This window comes from Suncus etruscus, chromosome 19, assembly GCF_024139225.1.
Source record: "Suncus etruscus isolate mSunEtr1 chromosome 19, mSunEtr1.pri.cur, whole genome shotgun sequence".
Taxonomy (NCBI): Eukaryota; Metazoa; Chordata; class Mammalia; order Eulipotyphla; family Soricidae; genus Suncus; species Suncus etruscus.
In genome coordinates, this window is record NC_064866.1 from 26,500,787 (window position 1) to 26,522,487 (window position 21,701).

Genomic DNA, 21,701 nt, shown 5'->3' on the forward strand with positions numbered 1-21,701 from the left:
AGAAAAGCTCAGGTGTGCAGTCACAGTGCAGATGCTCAACTAATGTCGGGATCTTTTCTCCTTGCAGCTGCCTGGTGTCTGACAGAGCGAATGGCTCATGGGGCCCTTAAAACTGTCTACAGAAGGAGCAAAGTGAAGGGAACTGACTGTGATCTCAGTTCTCTAATAGGATTCACACCTTTCTACAGTTGCCTATTTTCTGAACTAAGCTCTGAAATCAGTATTATTCTCTGTCTCTCTCTTTATATTATCCAAAATAATTCAATGTCCACCTTTCCCTTTGGGAAAATCAAAGGTTGACATCGCTACCTTTTGAACTCAAGCTGTTAAAGATCCCTTTCTTCTTTTCAAAAAGTTTTACTGATTTTGAAAGGTCTTCTTGATAAAAATACAGAGAAACTCAGGGGAAAAGGACAAAGAGAAAGCAGAAGAAAGAGAAAGAATAAAGATGCCATAAAAGAAAGAGAAGGAAGAGAGCAGAGCCCAAGAGGAACAGAGCGAGACAAAGGCGACTGAATGCATAATTGCTAACAGTCTTAGAAACTAGCTCATGTAACAATCATGGAGTATTATTTTTTTAATACCAAGGGGTAATATTCACACAAAATCCAAAGGATATGTACTTTCCCTTAAATGCTACAAAATGGCAATATATTCAATTCATTAATTCATGAATTAGTCTGTGTGATGTTTTTGTCTGGCATCATTAGCATTTCTGAGCTGAATATTTAAAAGACTAAGGAAGACTCTTCTTAAGAAGAAAAGAGAACTGAAGACATTTTTGCTGTTTTTTTTTTATTTTTCAATTTTTGAGTTTGGCTCAATTTAAACAGTTAGGGTCAAGATTAAGAGAAAAGTGACACAAAAACTCCAATCTCCTCTTTGATTCCTCTACTTACTAGGTATGTGTGCACAAAACCTATATGAATTTCAGACAATTTTCTAATTGTGTCTATAAATGATATTTTCAAAGCATATCTATTACGAAAAAACAGAGATTAAGAGTAACTTAGGCCATAATTATGTTTAGTCAAGTTTTATGTCCTAATTAAAAGTAGAATCTCAACAAAACACGACTTACCAGCAGAATTAACTCTGCCACAGTTGTCTACCCTTCCCAAACATTCTTTGTGTGCTCTTGCACCACACTTAAAACATAAGTAGCCTTGATAAAATGTTCCTCTGTAAAGTAAAAGAAAAGAATGATATATTAAAAGGTGCCAAATTTGGCCCTATGAAATCATTAGTGCAGGGTGAAACATGAGTAACATGGCCCTTTGCAAAGCCCTCTACAAAGGGAGAGGGATTCCTGGTGTCTGAAGAAACCAACCAGGAACAAGGCCAAGCAAGTTGTGGAGGCCAAACTGTTAAGAAATATCTCAACTTCAGAACACTTTATCTGTAGTATTAGAAATGTCTGAAACACTTAGCAATTATAGCAGTTCCTTTAAACTGAAAAACAGGATTGAGCAAGCTTACCTGAGGAGCATCTGGCATACTTTACAGGATGTAACTCTGTTGAAGGTATGCATCTTGAACTCATGAAAATTGGAGTCTGCATAGTCTGGTCTTATGTTAGATCTAAACAAAGACAAAAGAAGTCATTTCCGAAAGAAAGTGGTACCATAAATCAGAAGTCTAGTCCTCTGAACATATATTCATCCAAATTACTTTGGGTAAGATTTGAATCAAGTATAAAAAAGGTTATTATGTATGCGATACTTTATAGGCCACCAGAATCTATTTGTGTAGAAAACCAGCACCATGCAAGAAAGAACTTATAAAGCCCTATCTTTTTTTCAGAATTGAGTCTCTCAGAAAACTTTGCTGCCTGGGCACATAGGTCAACCTGCCAAAAAATACATAAAACTTGCTAGATCTTCATGCTGTGTGATAGTGTCTTTTTTGCAATTCACATCACGAAATATAAACTAGCCAGGGAGAGTGAAGGGGCAGGAAGAGGTGCAGTAGTTTAATGTATCATTTTAAAATCGGTATGTGGGGATTGTGGATCACCTAATGACATATACCAGTGAATAAAATAAAATAATTTTTATATTTCACATTTTATTTATACCATAAATAGTTTCAAAAGTTATTGGGCATACTGCAAACTGACATTTACTCTCTTATCAGTCCTCCTCAAAGTATGCAATATCTCCCAAGCAGGGTAGGGGAAGTGATAACAATAGGAGGGGAAATACTCCTCAGGTACAATTTTTTTGTATGTTCTCTTAAAGAAAGAACATTTCCAGAGAGGCACTGAGTGATTTTTTTTTTCCTAAAAAGGGAGCAATAGGCCAATTTAAGTGAAGGAAGCCCTGCTAGTATCATTATGCCATGGAAGCAACATGTTAATTTTTACTCCCTTTAAACTTCACACCAAATCTAATATCTAGGCACTAATAATATCAAGAATTTATAAACAAAGAAACTGAAACCATAGAAATATCAGAGTCAAAATTTCCAGGCTAGTTTTGTGTTGTCACCCCACCAGTACTCTAGTGCTAAGTAGGCATTCAGCAATTTCCACTTTAATGTGATTAGTTGTGGGGGTCCAGTTAGAAACAGTTCATTTCAGCCATTTCTAGAGAGTTTTTATATTATTCATAATTTATCCATGCCACAGATGAAAGCAGGAAATTTTAAAAGGGCAAGTTAAAAACGCATGCACATCAGACTGTAGACCTAGAAAGCTAAGACATTCCTCTTAGAGATGTTACAAGCAATTGAAGAGATTGTGTGGGAGGGGGATAAATTTGAGATACTGATGAGCTAGGATTTCCCCTTTCATAAGAAACAGCAACTCTCAAACACACAGAGTCTTGGTGTAATGAAGCATAACTCAGGCGGGCAAACAGGCATCAATCTCTGAGGTACCCGGAGAAGCCTTATGAAAAAAGCATTCACAAAGGCAATTGGAGTAGCAGGCAGTGATGCAGAAGTGTCAGAGGGGTCAGCCTTCCAATCCATCTGCTGAATATGAGCATGCTAAAAATGAAATCAAATATTAGTGCCATCTGGGATTTCTCTGCTCAGTGTTCCTGGTGACCTCACTTTTTAGGAAAATGTTTCACTGCATGCTAAAAAGCATAGTCCCTTACACAGAGGAATTTTTTTTTTGTATAGCTGATTAAAAATTATAAAGTTCTTCTTTAGGAAGAACAAAGTATCAGACTCTAGAAACAAAATTCTCATCACAATGTTCAGAAATATTCTGATTCTCGAGTCCATTAAGGCATCTATTGAAACCTATTTCCTTGGCTAGCAAGAGCTGTTGTTCATTTTTCACCGAGTACCAAGGTGATTCAGTCATAGATGACTTGTCAAATAATAGCCTCAATCCTGGGAACTTGAAGAATTCATCAGCCTGGAGTTTTAGAATAAAAGTAGATTCTCTTCAGGCAGAAACTCATCATAATGGGTCCCAAATAGCTAAGAATAATTAATTTTAGGTCTGCCTGGAACATAAGGTATGTAAATTTGTGTGTGTGTTTATAAACCAAGGTTTCCCTGGAACATTTGTATGGACAACTTCACCGAGTAGGCACAAATTGACTCTTTGGAAGATAAAAAGTTAAGAAAAATTTTACACTAAGAAGTTAAATAAATCTTACAAAGAATAAGAATTGTGAAAATAGTTTAATAGTAGTGGTCATATGAGACATGAGTCTTAAGGTAGACGATAGAATTTCAATGAGAAACTTCAATTTTTTAAACTATAATTGCATATTGTTTCAAAAATCTTAAATCAAACATTAGAGAATTAAAGTATGACCCTGGAACTACTACTGAGAGACTATAGAATATAAAAGCACCGTTGAGAGCAAGAATCTGAAATTAGACCACCAGGGCTTCAATTCTAACTTAGGAATCATTAGCAGTGCAACCTTGAACAAGTTAGTAAGTATAAAATATGAATAATAAAATCAACCTTAAAGAGAAGTAATGTATAGAGTTCCAGGGACATTGGCTGACCCAGAATTAAGTATTCAATAAGCACTGACAATAATTTATGAATTGTTCATTTTAAACCCACCAAAAATAAGATTTTAAAAATGCCTTAGGAATCATTTAATAAAATTCCAAGATTACAAGGGTATGAATACCCAGAGGAATCTCATTCTTCTGAGAATTTTTCTGTTGTTCTATGCTCAGTTTTCTTGGGACTAGGAATATCTATATATTGTATATATTCATTTTTATATAGTTAAATTATATATCTAATTTTTAAGCACAATGCAAAATATGGCTACTCAGGAGAAGTTATATATAAAAAGCCTAGGAAGCTAGATGAAGTGAAATCAAGTACCAATTGAGTAGAAATGTCAATGCACATGGTTTAAAGCAGTCTGCACATAGTTTAAATCTGTCGTTATGAGAAGAGTTAGAAAGGTAGATTGGGGGCCCGGAGAGATAGCACAGTGGCATTTGCATTGCAAGCAGCCGATCCAGGACCAAAGGTGGTTGGTTCAAATCCCGGTGTCCCATATGGTCCCCCGTACCTGCCAGGAGCTATTTCTGAGCAGACAGCCAGGAGTAACCCCTGAGCACCCCGGGTGTGGCCCAAAAACAAAAAAAAAAAAGGAAAGGTAGATTGGAGTAGAAGAGGTTAGAGAAATATAAGGTTTATACACTGGGTAAACACAATAAAAATAAACAGTGGTGTTTGCTGCACACCTCTAAGGCACCATGAAAAATATACTTTTCATATACTGTCCTCATTTACTTCTTACACTACAAATACAAAGAAGAGCTATTGAATTTCTACCCTATACAGTAATCCTAAGGCAGGAATAAAAATGAAGGATTCCTTGGTAGCAGACCAGGCATTAAAGATGGAAGATGTAGGATATGAATAATAGAGGTTGACAGTGGTCAAGGAAAGAAGTAAGATGTTATTCAGGGACTGGCATCACATTCAGCTGAAAAAAAAATGGCCTCTCTGACTACTAGGTAGGGCATGCCTTAGAGCAGAGCAAGGGTGGACAGAGAGACCAATTACATGGTTGTTTTGTTTATAGATGAGAACTGAGGATCAAATATGTGTTGGGTCACTCAGTCATGCAGCTACACATAAAGGATTCAAGTTTAGAAACTTGCTTAAACATATATATCATACAATTTTTGGTATTATTAAATAGCAGTTTACTTATGAGAGCTTGAATAGAATCTTGTATATTTTGCAATAATATGTTTACATATCTTCTACTGTATACAAAGATGATTATTAATGCAATTAATTTAATCTATTTTATTAATCTGTTTCCATTTCTACTTTATACAGAGATTATTATTAACATAATTAATCTATTTACAAGTAGTCATATGGTAAAGTACACTGATGCTTTTAGGACTCCTTATAACTTCCCATTTCCTTCTCAGGTACCCTTTCTTTCCCCATGGCTTATGCTCAACTGAGTAGCGTGCACTTCTCCCAAATTTGTACATATTTTCATACTCAGACCTACTGCTCCTCCCAGTCCACAAACACATTTAATACAATATTCTACTCTATATATTTTCTAACAAATTTGATTAAAACAGAAGTTTAATTATGTATATCTTCTAACCTAGAAACCCGAAATTCAAAATAAATTTTCCCAATTCCTCCTGCATTCTACAGTTATTTTTTTCCTTAACTTTTCTGTCCCAATTTCTTCATCCCTAATTTGTGTATATGTTGTGATTTGTAGTTAAATAGTCACAGATTTCAGGTCCTTCTTACTACCTAATACAAGATATTAGTTATCTATTAACTAAAATTTTATAATAATCTACTTTTCTAATCTCCTAGTTTATTTTATCATTTAAAATGCCTTTAATGATCTTTGTTACCAGAATTACCTTCAAATTTATGTTATGCTTTTGTCACAGGCTTCCTTGATTTTTAGTTTCCTATTGCCTATGGGGATAAAGCCTAAATTTCTAAAAAATTTCTATAAAGTGTCTTTAAAGTCTAATTAAATTATACTATGATCTCCTTCCATAAATACCTAAGAACCATAGCAATAGTTCTATAGACCTCCTTACATTTTTCAAATATGGACTTAATTTCTGCAACTGTTATTTTATCCATTTATTTTATTGTTGATATATTCATATCTTCTAATGAATTAATTGACATGGATGCCTCTTTTTTGGTTTTATTTATTTGAAGAAGAGGGGCATACCCAACTGTGCTCAGGATTTAACCCTGAATGCTCAAATATTATTCCTGAAAATGCTCAGGGAAACATAAGAGGTATCAGAGATAGGACAAGGGCAAGCTACATGAAATGTTAACACCTTATTCTCTGAACTATAACTTCAGGACTATAAAAACATGATTCTTTTAATAAATAATATGAATATTTCATAACATGAAATATAAACAAGAATACTTCAAAACATGAGCTCAGACAATAGTGATTAGCCTGTCATTTGAATACCTAAGCCCTATATAGTATAGGGCTACATTGTCATTTAACCACTTGTTTTCCACTTCCCAATATCAGCAAGCTAAAACTAAACCATCCATGTTTATGGTCTAAAGCTTACAAGTGCCTCATATCTTTATTTTGGTTTACATACATTAAATCGATGCTGTTGCATAAATTAAATGACACTATCTATATATTTATTATTCTGCTACCTAATGGAATAAATATAAAAGAAAAATCATAGTCAATGTCCTCATAAAAGTTGTACATTAGAGATCAACTGAAATAACAAAAATATGATAAAGACCAAAAAAATAAAGATAGCAAACAGAGGTTATGTTTGTCAGGGAATAAAAGAGGATAAATGCTGAGTTTGATAAAGAAAAGAAAAAGGGAAGAAGATATACATTTGGAATAAAAACAAGGTTGAAAAGTAATAAATGAATATTGGTGTTTATAGAAGCAAAGCTAGATAGGTGAGGTTTTCTATAGTATTAGTTTTATAAGTCAACTTGAATAGGTAAGAAGGTGCCCAGAATTTTGGTGAAATGTTACTTTAGATGTTTTCATGAGGAGTATTTTTGGATGGAATTGGTATTTTAAGTGGTAGAATAAAGCAGAATGCCTTCCCTAAAATGATGGGTCAACCACTCAACTAAAGACATTAACAGAACAACAACAACAAAAAAAACTGACTCCCTCTGAGTTAAGTCATAGAATTCTTTTTTCCTATCTTCCAAACGGGGACATGAGTTTTTTCTTGCTTTCTGAGTCAATATCACTTTTCTTGGCTTTCAAGTTGGCCGACCCTAGATTAGAACCATACTGATAGCTTTCAATTTTCAAGCATTTGGTGGGGGGGTGTCACAACCGATGCTGCTCAGAGGTACTCCTGGCTCTATACTCAGAAATCGCTCCTGGCAGGCACGAGGAACCATATGGGATGCCAGGATTCGAACCTCTGTCCTTGATCGCCTGATTTGGAGTGGAGTAGGGGAAATGTGGCAGAAATTGTGTATTTCCAGTGATCTAAGTGCTTATTTATATGTCCCTCTCCCTGCTAATATAGATAGGATTTTGAGGAGACAGCATTTTTTGTGTTTTAACCAGTCTCATCTTTATAGTCATCAAACATTCTACTGAGAGAATGGACGGCTACACATTTATGAATGATAAATATAAAAAATACGATTTTACCAAAGCATTTATTTCACTTTTTTTTTTTTTCAGAAAACTGTCTTTGCCACATTTTCAGATAAAAAATTTGGAAGGAGCAAAAGAGGAAAGAAACAGTCACAAATCTCTCATATGTAGAAGAAACAGAATAAAAACATCAGAAATAATAGCATTCACTAAAATTTCATAATTCTCTTATTTTTTATGTCCTCTCTTCATTGCAAGGAAATTATTTTAATTTGTTTTGTTTACAGACCAAACTGAGTGGTGCTCAGGTATTACTCCTAGTGGGGCTCCAGGTAATATAGGGTCTCAGAGATCTAAATTGGGTCAGCAGCATGTAGACAAATGTCTGATCACTTCAGTTCTAGAAAAATAAAATTTAATCTTTCTACAAAGTTCATAACTCCAATTGGCAATATAAATATATTTTAGTAACAAGTCTGACAGTATTTTTCTTACAATTATAAAATAATATTATAAGTTATTAAGTTACAAAATAGCTTAGTTGCTTTTAAAAATATATATCTAAAACTCACCTTTCTTATTTAGCCATAAACTTTAAGTTTTCTTATCACTTTAGTAATACTGTTTTGTAATATACCAATAACAACAAAATAAAATTATCCACCTTATAATGACTTATCAGAGAGGAAATACAATTTTAATTAACTAAAATTAACTTGCAAATTACCTAACGATCTGTAAGTAATTTTTCAGAAAAGGGTGGGTGTCATTTTTGGCCACACTCAGTGGTACTGATGGCTTACTTTTAACTCTGTACTTAGAGATCAATCCTGGAAGGCTCATAAGGAATAATGGGAATAAAACCCCACCTAGGTGCCCACGTACAAAGTAGGAATTCTAACCACTGTACTATCTCTCTGGCCCCATCCTGTCAGAATTAACAAAATAGAATATGACTAGTATGGGCATTGTGATAATTATGGAAGACATAAAATTGCTAATCACATCATAATGAACTAAAAATCAAAATGCAAAAAAAAAAAACAAGAAAAATATGCTTCAATGAATTTTACCCTCACCAACAATGATTTGCCATGAAAATTTAAAACCTTCCCATCTGACTTGCCAGCTTTATATTTTTTAAGCATTCTGACTGATTCCACCTGAGTCGGTTGTTCAACTGCACCTATGGATTATCCTCAGTGTCTGTCTAATATGTCAGTAAAATACATAATGTCTGTCTATGTTATATATTGTCCTTACCCCTGTTATATATAACCCTCACCCCACCACCACCACTTACCACTTTACAAATCCTTTTCTATCCCTTCACTCTCTCACCCCCTCTCTGTTATTCCTTTCTATTTAACCCTTATTACCTTCAGTTCTTAATTCCTCAGGAACTGGAACATTCCCTGACACCAACCAGGTCCCAAAGCAAAAAGACAGATTCCCAGCCCTCCTTGCCTCTTGAGAAGAAGCTTCCCCTGCCACTGTTGCTGATTTGCTCTCAGTGGCCCCTTTTCTTCCACCTCCCTTCACTGTGGACTTGCTCACTACCAGATTCTGCTTTTGAGAAACCCCTGACTTGAGGACATTTCCTGAAATGTGACTTCTAGGAGCTGTTTTCAGACTCCACAAGATCATGTCACAGACTGAAGCTGTGCTCTGAATTTTTATCTCCCCTCCCCAGACTATTTCAAAAGACTTAAAGGGGATATGCATATTTCCTTCCTATATCTCTTTAGATGTATTTCCTTAATAGGTATAATTCTTATTGCCAATTTCCTTATGTAGAGGTAGTTTTTCCCATTCTTTTCTTTGGATCTGTTTAGTAGGGAATGCTAGTAGATAAGTTTCTCTTGGGTTCTAAGTTCATGTTAGATCCAGGTTATAGGGATTGTTTAGCTTGTTATTTTTACCACCATATGTATCAATAGTAATATGTGACATTGTTGCTTTTTGCATAGGCACAGTAAAATTGGGAACTCTAATGTATGAAAACAAGTCCTTATCTAATAAGGAATAGGAACTCATAAATTTTATGTTGCAGTGGGGACTTTTACCCTGAACATTTGTCATAGTGACTTGGCTTATGTTTCAGACGATTGGACAATGACCTTTCACCCCTGAATCTTGGATCCCATCTATGGAACTGCACCAGCACCAGGAATTACCCTGAACATTTGTCATAGTGACTTGGCTTATGTTTCAGACGATTGGACAATGACCTTTCACCCCTAAATCTTGGATCCCATCTATGGAACTGCACCAGCACCAGGAATTGGACTTCTACGGGGAAGGCCCTTATGCTTCCCTGGTACCAAATTGCTCTAGAGAGGACTCATATAACACCCTGACAATTTGAAAACAGCAACGATCTGCTTTCAGGACAGGGTTCCCTGCATTGCCACCTAATGGTGAGATGAAACCAGAAGATGCTTTGTGACACCTTGACTTCAACATAGAATCTGTGCAAAAACCAGGATCTTTAACTACAGAAACCTGACTACAACACCTGTGACTGAGAAGAACTTTTACTGGGACCACAAAGAAAGATCCCCAACTTTTGTTGGGGAAAATCAACAACAGCAACAACAATAAAAACCCTACCATACATATTTTTCCTTTTTTTCTTTTATATATATATTTTTATTTCTTATCTTTCATATTGGAGCTCCCACCTTTTTTTTTATAGAACCTTGGGACATGGATTACTTTGTTTTACCACATATTTCTGCATATTTATATAAAACCAAGAAGAAAGAAAAAAAGAAAGACTGGGGGCCATAGGCCAAGTAGTTCCAGAAGCATTAGTAAAAAAAAAAATAAAGACTGAACTAAATATCCAAGCCAAAGCCAATGACAGTAGAATCAAGAGACCTAAATTTTAACAATTAAAACTTGAATAGGCCTGTTATACTGGCAGGCCAGTGGACAAAGGGTGGTGGTCTAGGATGCACTCTGGGTTCATCTGTGAATGGAGGTCAACAACGTGGTGGGAATGGCCCTGACTCATGACTCATGTATATCTGGGGGGTTTTCTGTTTTTGTTTTTGTGTTTTTTTGTTTTTGGACCACACACAGTGATGCTCAGGGGTTACTTCTGGCTATGCACTCAGAAATCGCTTCTGGCTGAGGGGACCATATGGAATGCCGGGGGATCAAACCACGGTCCATCCTAAGTTAGCTTGTGCAAGGCAGACGCCCTATTGCTTGCATCACCGTTCTGGTCCCCGACTCATGTATATCTGAAATTCAACAATGAAAGATTTTGTAGATCACAATGGTTTCAATAAAATAAAATAAAATAAATACTTCTTTAAAGAGTGCTAGAGATTTCCTGCATTGAAAACCATAGGCATGTGGTTGGTGAGATGGTTCAAAGGGCTGAAATGCAGATTTTACATGATGAAGACTCTAGTTTGACCCTCAAAAAAAACAAATTTCACCACTACTGGGAGCAAATGTCAAACATAAAGACAGGAATACCCAAAGCACCACAAATCATGGCCCAAAACACGGGTTTTAAAAATATCAAAACACATTAAAATCACATACAACTATTTGTTGTTATCACAGAAATGCTCTTAAAATAAATACTACTATTTCTATTATTATTTATTTCACTTTCTGGTATAATAAGATTGTGTATTTCAGGATGCACCTAACCTCTATTACTTAACGAGAAAATAAACTTTTGCAAGAAATAATATTAATATTTGCATTGCTATTTCCCCAAGTAAGTTTTAAAAATTACATATAGTATTATGGATACTTTCCTTTATTTTAGGAACCTTAGTCATTTCATTTTTTAAGTAAATGAAGAATACATTTTAATACATAAGTAGTACATGTAACAATTTAACATTTATAAATAAAATGACATTTACTACAATATGTCATGCTGCTAATAAAACTCCAATTTGAAGAATACTTCCTTAGCATAATAGAAAATAGCAAGCTAGGGGACTAGGGTATGGAGTGATATTGCAGCAGAAGGGCATTTGCCTTGAACACAGCTAACCCAGGACTGACCCAGGTTAGATCCCCACACCTGCCAGGAGTGATTTTTGAGCACAGAGCCAAGAGTAACCTCTGAATACTGCTGAATGTGGCCTAAAAATAAATAAACAGGGGCCGGAGAGATAGTACAGTGGTGTTTGCCTTGCAAGCAGCCGACCCAGGACCTAAGATGGTTGGTTCAAATCCAGTGTCCCATGCCTGCCAGGGGCTATTTCTGAGCAGATAACCAGGAGTAACCCCTGAGCAACGCCGGGTGTGGCCCAAAAACCAATAAAAATAAACAAACAAAAAGCAAGCTAAAAAAAATTAAAATATATTTTAATTTATATTAGTCTTTTAAAGTTAACTTAAAAGACTTAATCAATTTAAGGCTAAAGTTTTTGGAAGTCATTGTTCAACATTCTTCTGAAAAGCAATCAATACAATATGACAAGCAAAATAAATGTGGGGCTAAGGAGACATTTTGAATGATAACTCACATGCCTAGTATGTGTGAGGTCCTAACTTTAATCCATGTTACTACATGGTTATCTGAAATTCTCTAGATATGGGAATCCCAGAGCACTGCCACATACAAATACTGAATCATTATGTCTCCAAATCCAGGATAAATAATACTGGGAATGATTCTACCTTAGTCTAGCATCACTAGTTGTAGTCCCTATAAAAATTAGAATAGTTTTTAAAAGATACTACTATTAAAGCTATATCATCATTATTATATCTGTATGGGATTGACAACAAATCATTTACAAAGGTCACTGATACAGAAGATGAAAATCTTGAAAGGGATCAAGAGGATGCTAGAATTTAGTTTCTGAGGCTGTTTGTTCATTTAGGTATTTATATATTTAAAAAAAAATCTAAGTGCCAAATAAGTATCAAGTAGTGAGTACATGGATAAATAAAAAACAGCAAACTCCTAACCTGTTCAGACCTAATGAGGAAAACAATATCAAAAAGTCCACAGTCCCCTCTAAACCTTCTTCCCTTCCTCCCTTCCTTTCTTTTTTCTTCCTTCCATTATTTCTCAGTGTCTGGAATAGAACACAGGTCTCCTGTAACTAAGCCAAGTGTTCCATCACTGAGTTACATCCATGACCCTAGAACACTGATTTAAAGAACAAAATTTATCGGGTAACATAATAATTACAAATATGCCACTAATCTTATCTGTAAATATGATCCCAATAATATGACACAAGACTACCTGTTCAGGTACAGAAAAATCATATAGAGGATAAGGTACTTGGGCTTTGCATGTAGCTAACTCCAATTAAATTTCTGGCACCATACATCATCTCCTAAAGTCCACCAGTAGTCCTAAACACAGCTAAGTATGGCCCACCAACCCACCTCCCCCAATAAGACTGCTTATGAGTATATTTATGTGAAAATGAGAACAGGTAGATGCATTATAAGTTATCTTCATTTTAGAGTGTTACATTCTAAACTTTCTACAGTGAAAATACATTATTCAACACATTCCCAACTTTACTTTGTAGAAATGAAAAGAATAGCAACACTCACAATACATGCAGCAAATTCACTGATACTAAACAATAAGAACTCACTTAATAGGCTCTGAGATAAAGATCTCAAAATGTGTACTCAAGTACTATGCTAAAATGTATCACAAGCCGATTTAAAATGGATGGACAGAGAGAGACTTTAAGAATAAATAAATAAGGGTCTGAAGAGATAATCTAGATGTTGAAGCTTTTGCCCTGCATGAGGCTAATCCTAACTTAATCCTGGAATCACATAAACTCCTCAAGAACCACCAGGAGAGGTCTCTGAGCAGAGGAAGAAGTAAGCTTTATTACCAGTGTAACAATGAGAAAGAGAGAGAGAGAGAGACAGAGAGAGAGAGAGAGAGAGAGAGAGAGAGAGAGAGAGAGAGAGAGAGAGAGAGAGAGAGAGAATGGGATGCATGCTGGGAACAGGGATGAAGGGAGGACAACACTGGTGGTGAGAATGCACCTCATTCATTGTCACTATGTGCCTCAAATATTACTGTGAAAAAATTGAAATTCACTTTGACCACAATAAAAATTAAAAAAAAGAGAGTGAGAGAGAATATGAGAAAGAACAAAAAACAAACAGAATTAAATTTTTCATATAAAAAGCATTCTTGATAGAAAAGAAGTCATTGAAAGTCAGTATGAGGACAGTGATCCACAGAACACAAGACAAAAGATATTACTAAGAAATAAACTATTCATCCTCATTAGGAAAGCAGAGACATGGATATTTGGCCCACAACAAAACATAGTAGATATTATTATTCTGAAATAGTCATTCTAGAACAGTTTTGTTCTCTTTCTTCACCCCATTGGGATATAACTCTGTGATGCTATAATAATAGGTCATCCATGACCCAACAAAATCATCAATTATAATTTTTTTTGACGGGTCACATCCAGCAGCACTCAGGGGATACTCCTGGCTCTACACTCAGAAATCACTCCTGGCAGGCTCAGGGGACCATATGGGATGTCGAATTCAAACCACTGTCCTTCTGCATGCAAGGCAAATGCCCTACATCCATGCTATCTCTCTGGCCCATTTGTAAATATTTTATAAAAAAGCACATACACTGATGGTTATTGAGAGGATGGCACCAACTTTAAAGTGCTGCAGCTTGAATTGAATTGTCACACATAGGTAGATCTATCCCATATAGTGGAATACATAGTGTCAGGCAGTGAAGAGCCCAAGAAAATCTAGATAGCTATAACTGCATTTGTTCCTGATCTATCTAATATCTGCAAGATACTCTTTTTTTAACTTTGAATCATCTATGTTTATTAGCATAAGATCATTTAAAAATGAATAGTTAAGTTTCTACATGTTTTCTTTATATATATATATTTATTTATTTATTTAAACACCATGATTACAAATATGATTGTAGTTGGGTTTCAGTCATGTAAAGAACACCCCCCCCTTTACCAGTGCAACATTCCCATCACCAATGTCCCAAATCTCCTATCTTTACTAACTAATCAGACAAGAAAACGACATCCTTAAAAATACAATTGAGGGGGCCGGAGCAGTAGTGCAAGTGGTAGGGCATTTGCCTTGAACATGCTAACCTAGGATAGATCGTGGTTTTATCCCCAGGTGTCCCATATGGTCCCCCAAGTCAGGAGTGATTTCTGAGCATATAGCCAGGAGTAACCCCTGAGCATCACCATCACTGGGTGTGGCCCAAAGAGCAAAAAAATAATACAGTTTAGTACCTGCCCCTCCCATCCTTATTAATATAAGCAAAAACATAATATTATTATGGACATAAAATTACTACTCAGAAATAGCAATTTTATGAAGGATCTTTCAAAATCTATTCCTTCTACATATTATCATGTAAACAGCCCAATATCTTCCCAAATGTTAGTGAATTATTTTTGCCTACTCTCGTATCTTTGAAATTTAAAAATAAGTAAATCTACACAGATTAAATTATATGTAGATAAAATGTAGAGATTTGCTAAATCTTAAACTACAAGACTACAAAGTAGGAGTACTTATATTTAATTATTTTAAATTAAGGCTTTACTACTTTAACTGATATTAATTGATAAAAATCATCTCCACTAAGTTTCTAGATTGATAAAATATACAAAACCTTGAACTCCTAATACCTAAATATATCTAAAATAGAGATATTACTACTTATCTAGTCCCCAATGTGCAGGATATATTGCTAAACTAGCTGGATCATGAATTCACTTACCCTTTTGGGAATTAACAACTAAACAATCAAAACTATTAGAATAGAGTGTCCAGATATTTTTGGCATGTTATTTGGTAAATTCCTCACAACTACATCTTAGATCTTAAAAGTTTAAGAAGTTTATTTAAACCAAGTAAAATCTTAGTCTCAAAAAAGCCAATAATTTTATAATTTAGATTTGGGAACTTTTATGTACCACGCTTTTTATTGTTATCTAAAAATGTCAACAGAATAAAATAGAAATATTTAGTTTTATATATGCTATATTGTAAAATCAAATCTACCAAATAGATAAAAACAAAAGACTTTATTTGTCTTTCAATAAATATATTAAATCCTGGATGGCAGAGAGAGTGCTGGAAATAAAGCATTTACCGTGTATGCAGTCAAAAACATTCAATCCTAGCACACATATAGTTCTCATTATGGCAGTTGCATATTGCACCAACAGCTGTTCCTCCTGAGCAGGGACAGGAATAGCTCCTGAGCACTGCAAGGTGAGACCCAAATACTAACAAAATAGCAAAGTATGCTAACTAAATGTTTGCCTATTTGAAAAGGTAAAAAAATAAAAATAGGGAATTCATAAAGCAACATTTAAAAATATGCTCAGAAGAAATACCTTTACCAAGTCCAAAAAATGATTGAAAACAAAAAGGAGATTTATAAGTCACTTCCAAATCTCATTCTTTATATTCCAAATCACGTAGAGGATCGAGGGAAATGAATAAATACTTCCAAAATACCAATAAAAATAAGATAATGCTTGGCTCTGAAAAATAGCATTTTCTTATCTGTTATATATTGAAATTCTGTATTTCATTCAATGTTGACTCTAGTAATTTAAAATATACATCCATCACTGAGTTTCTGTGACATTCAAGGAAATTATTAAATGCAATGTATATTCAGTTAAATCTGTAATAAATTCAATGGGGGAAAATTTGAATCTTTTTCTGTTATTAAGTTGATGTGTGGCTTTGTGCAAATAACAAATCTTTCTAGTTTCAGGGCTTCTACCAAAGAATTCTACTGTCATCCCTGCTATAGAAGGCCAAGTTTCCAAAGGAGAAAAAAATAAATGTCATCATTGTTGGTACCTATTACATTACACAACATTGTTCTGTAGATAAATTGAGAACACTTATATAGTCATATTATTAAACCTGTTTGATGAGGAAAGTATTATACAGATACTAGATATTACTTATTCTATTATTTTTATTGTTTTCACACTGAGAAACTTGTAGTGAAAATTCCAGAAGCCTGCTTCAGAACAAAATAAATGATGACCTTCCATCATTACATGCCACATCAATGGGATCACAGCTCTTTTGTATTAATAATATAATAATCACATTAAAGTTATTATTTAAACATTCAACCCATAAACTGACTACCTAATATATACCATTTTATAACATTGTGCAGGCAAATAAAGAATTAAGAACCCCAAATCACAGATTTTCTATTCACCTGGATAATCTTGTTTTCCTTCTTTTTTTTTTTCCCCATTAAATAGGGTCTGTCCTCTTAGTAATAAGTAAGAAACAGAGTAAGACGTGCCTTTATGTTCAGGATTAAGCAGCAAAAAGTCTCACAAGGAGTCAGCTATTCTATGTAAGGAATAGTTTCTAGAGAATTTGGATTTTCTCATTCACTGGTCCAATAAATCTCTATCATAATTCAAACATCGTCAATAACATGAATCAGGGATGCTGAGCTGGCACACTGAATTTAAGTTCTTGTAGCACATGTTAAATTATGTTTGGTAATGTGAAGTTTGCTGTTGAATTAATGTGATTTAGAAGCAGATGGAGATGATACAGCTATAACGCAAAATTAGGGAACAATAGAAAGAATTTTCAAAGATAAAACGACAAGCTTCATAAGTATTTCTACTTCAAATCCTATGGTTACAGATGGAAAAAATGACGTTCTTTCCCTTACATATAAAAACTCTGCTTTATACTCAACTATACATGCAGATGTGCAGTCTAAATTGAACAGGATTATCATTGATCAAAACAAAAATAACTGACTCCATAAAGTAGAAGGACTTTAAAATACTCAGTATATTTATTAAATGAAAATAAATATTCATAACAAACATTGATATGACAGGCATAAAACTGATAAAAAAATTTAAGCAGTTTTCTGTACATTGTAGGTTTTATGGGAATGCTTGAGTGGAGGGGGAGTAAACATAAGAACTAGAATGAGAGAAGAGGGTCTGAGAGGGTGGTTGGCTACATTACAGAGTCCTTATGGCAGAAAGGGTAGAACTAACACAGTAAAGTGGAAGAGAAGGAAGGTTAAAAACATGCTCAGACAATAAAGAACTCACAATATTTGTGCTAACCATACTGACCCTAAATGAACTACTCAAAAAACAATTACATAAACCAAATCCCCAATTGTAACAACAACCCTACACAGTAAAATGGCACAACAGCCCTTTCTGTCAATAGTTTCCTTAAATGTCAATGGACTAAACTCTACTATCAAAAACAGATACAACTGTTTAGATTGAGCAGGTGTCCAATCAACCACCCTTTATAGATGTCTATAATAATGTTCTAATGCTTTTATCCACAGAAACAGGTGCAGAATGCATTTGGAAGCCATGGACTCCCACTACAGTGCTCACTATAAGAAGTTTTAATGACTTTATTTTACTATGTGTATAATAACTCCTTGATCTTTTTGTCCATAGTGGTGCTTGGGGATATAGTTTGGTCACTCAGTTCCATCTTGCAATGCTATAGTATATTGGACTTAGAAAACAGTGTTCATTAAAATAATGTCACAAAAATTTTAATGTATTCATTTTCTACTTGATTATGTCTACTAATATAATCTAATGTTTATGTCCTCAAATAACAATGGGATATGCAACTGCATGCCAAAAACTCTTGCTACAGAGCTTATTCATTGAGTATGTTATTGTAATCTGTTTTCAATTTCAGGTAGTTCATCATTATACCATAATGCTCATGATTTTAGATTGCTTTTAGGGAAGAAATTTGGATACTCAAGACCCATGGTGTAGACTCTACAGTGCTCATTACCATATCCCTTAGTTTTCTAGACTTAAAAATTATGATTGTTTTTAAGATTGCTCTATACACAAAATAACCCATGAAGCCTTTCTTCAGTGAAGTTTACTCTGACCAATCATGATTGGGCTAGAAAAAATGGAAAATCTTTACATCTGGCTTGCCGGCTTTATATTTTTTAAGCTTTCTGTCCCATTTCACCTGAGTCAGCTTTTCAACTGTAATCCATGGATGGATCCTCAGTGTCTATGTGTGCACATGAGTGTATGTGTTGGCCACCTCAATGTCTGTCTAATGTCTGTCAGTAATATATAATACCTGTCTATGTTGTATATTGTCCTTTCCTCTGTATATATATTCTTTCCTCCCCCTCTTCGCTTACCACCTTACAAATTATTTTCTAGTCCTTCACTCTCTCACCTCAAAGTCTGTTATTTGCCCCCACTTAATCCTTGTTACTCTTCGTTTTTAATTCCTCAGGAAGTAGAATATTCCCCAACCTCAGCCTACTGCCAACCAGCTCCCAAAGTGAATAGATTCCCAGCTCACCTTGCCCCAGCTGAGAAGAATCTGCCACTGCCATTGCTGCTAATTTACTCTTGGCAGCTCCTTTTCCCACACCTCCCTTTACTGTGGACTGTTGTTCGCTACCAGATTCAGTTTCTAAGAAGCCCCCAGCTCAAGGACATATCTTGATATGTGACTACTGGGAGCTATTTAGACTCCCAAGATTATGTCACAGGTTGAAGCTGTGCTCTGGAATTTATTCCCCTCCCAGACTATTTCAAAAGACTTAAAGGGTACATGTAAGTTTCCTTTGAATATTTCTTTAGAAATATGTCCCTAATAGGTAAAACTCTTATTTCAATCTTTTTATTTAGTGGCAGTTTCCTCCATTCTTTTTGTTTGGTTGGTTTTTGGATCTATTTAGTAGGAAGTTCTAGTAGATAAGTATCTCTATTGTTCTAAGTTCATGTTAGAACCAGGTTCTATCGGAATTGCTTAGCTTGATATTTTTAACCCCATACGCAACCGTTTCTTTTTGCATCAGCACAGTAAAATGGAGAACTCTTAGGTATGGAAACAAGTTCTTATCTAATAAAGATAGGAACACATAAATTTTATATTGCAGTGGGGTCTTACATCCTGAACACTTGTCATAATTACTTGGCTTAGGCCTCAGAAGATTGGACATTGATACTTACCCCTGAACCTTGGATTCTATCTATTGAAACAGCACAGTTTTCTAAACTAGCACCAGGAATCAGACTTCTTCTACCAGGGAAAGCCTGAATGCTGTCCTGGCATTGACTTACTCCAGAGTGGGTTCATATGACACCCTGATGACTTGGTAACAACAGCAGCCTGCTTTCAGGGCAGGGTTCACTGCCTAATGGTGAGATGAAACCAGAGGACACTCCATGTCACCCTGACTTCGATGTAGGATCTGTGCAAAAAGCAGGATCTATAACTACAGAAACCTGACAGCAACAACCGTGATTGTGAAGAGCTTTTACTGGAACTTTAGTGAAAGACTTTGAGGTTAGACAACTTAGTATGCCTGGAGCCTATATTTGGTCTTATTCCAGGATGCTTCATGGGTTAGGTCTCCCTGTTTTTAGGCTAAAGATCTTTCTTTTCTATTTTCCCTATATTTTGATGTGCCTATGTAAACAACCACTGCTACACGCACACTGCTACACGCACACCTTTTTATTGTATATTTTAATCTATTATCTTTTAAATTAGGGCTTCTGCCTTTCTCATAGAACCTTTTTACCACATCTTCCCACATTTTTATATAAAACTAAGAGGAAAGGAATAAAGAAAGGCTGGGAGCCAGAGGGTGGTGGGATAAGATGCACTCTGGGTCCAGAGGAAGAGGGAGTTGACACTCGTGGTGGGAGAGACCTGACTCATTGTATATCTAAAATTCAACTGTGAATGATTCTGTAGATCACAATTGTTTTGATTTCAAATAAACTATTAAAAAAGGCAAAACTTCATCATAAACAGGAACAGACAGACAGATCAACAAATTCTTGAGAGAACCATTAACAAACACAAATATATAACCAGCAATTCCCCAGTGATCCACCCATCCTAATCCTCCCTTTCTCAGCCAGTATACTGTCAGTTCCAAAACATGTGGGCTTAAAGGTAATTTGGCATACTTAGTCATTTGTCCATTTGAGATTCTATGTGGACACTATTTATCATTTTCATCTTTAGATTATAAGTTGTTAATATAAAATAAAATAAAGTGGAAGAGTAAGGGTTGGTATGAAAAAATATAGCTGGGGGCTAAAATAAGTTCTTTTTAAAAGTCTAAGATGTGCAGTGCAAAGACTTGTTTAAGTGAACAGTTTGAAACCTCATGTCCCAAAATTCTAGGGTGGTAAGAACAATTTGTGAGCCAATACACAGGCCAAAAAGTTCAGAATAAAAAAAAATTAGAACACAAGAAATTATAAAGTATAAGAAGTCAAATACATCTGAAGGGAGCATGGGTGGTGCTATTTAACATAATAATTAGAGTAAAATGACTGAGCCCAAGATATAATTCTATGCCTGCTCTATTAATTTTTTTCCTGGAGAATATGAAGGCTGCTAAAAACAAGAAATATAAAGTCTGTGACTCTTATCAAGATCTAGCACCTTTGGGAAATGTTCAGAAATTGGAGCTAGAAGAAATGCAGATATATTCCCTTAAAAAGTAAAGCACCCCACCACCAATCCCACCAATCCCAGGAGTGATCCTCAAATCACAGAAGCAGGAGTAATTCTGAAAACATGAGTTTGAGCCTCCCACAACAAAAAGAGTGAGAGACCTAGAATACAGAACTAGTCCAGTGAAGTTAGGCAAAAATGAGGAAATAGAGGAGATAGAAAATGGACCTCAATTTTCTAATGAAAATAGATCTTCCTGGGATTACCCACAACTCCAACTTTTTAAAGAGTTTTAACATAAACGTTGAGCTCTCATCTCTCTCCTCACAAAGGCAAACTCAACAGCACCTCCAATCTATATCCAAATTTTTAATTTTGTTTATGGATCACATTCAGTGGTGAACAGGACTTAGTTCTGGCTCTGCATGCAGGAATCACTCTTGGAGTGCCTAGAGATAATATATGTATGCAGTGCCATAATTGAACCTAAGTAAGATTCATGCAATGCATGCAACCTAGCCATTGTACTATGCCCCTTTTAGACTATGTCTCTCTGCTTCCTTTGTACTATCTTATAGGAAGGGAAAGCATTATCCTTCACAAATCTGCTCCTGAAAAAAACAAACAAGCAAACAAAGAAAC

At 35.1% G+C, this 21,701-nt stretch overlaps 1 protein-coding gene across 1 annotated transcript in view; it reads right to left on the reverse strand.

The window, feature by feature from the left end:
- The window catches only part of VAV3 (vav guanine nucleotide exchange factor 3), a 358,886-nt gene that overhangs the window by 141,225 nt on the left and 195,960 nt on the right, over positions 1-21,701 (reverse strand). Inside the window, 2 exon segments of the mRNA XM_049765842.1 lie at positions 1,082-1,182; positions 1,480-1,581. Of these exon segments, the coding sequence (XP_049621799.1) occupies positions 1,082-1,182; positions 1,480-1,581 (203 nt within the window).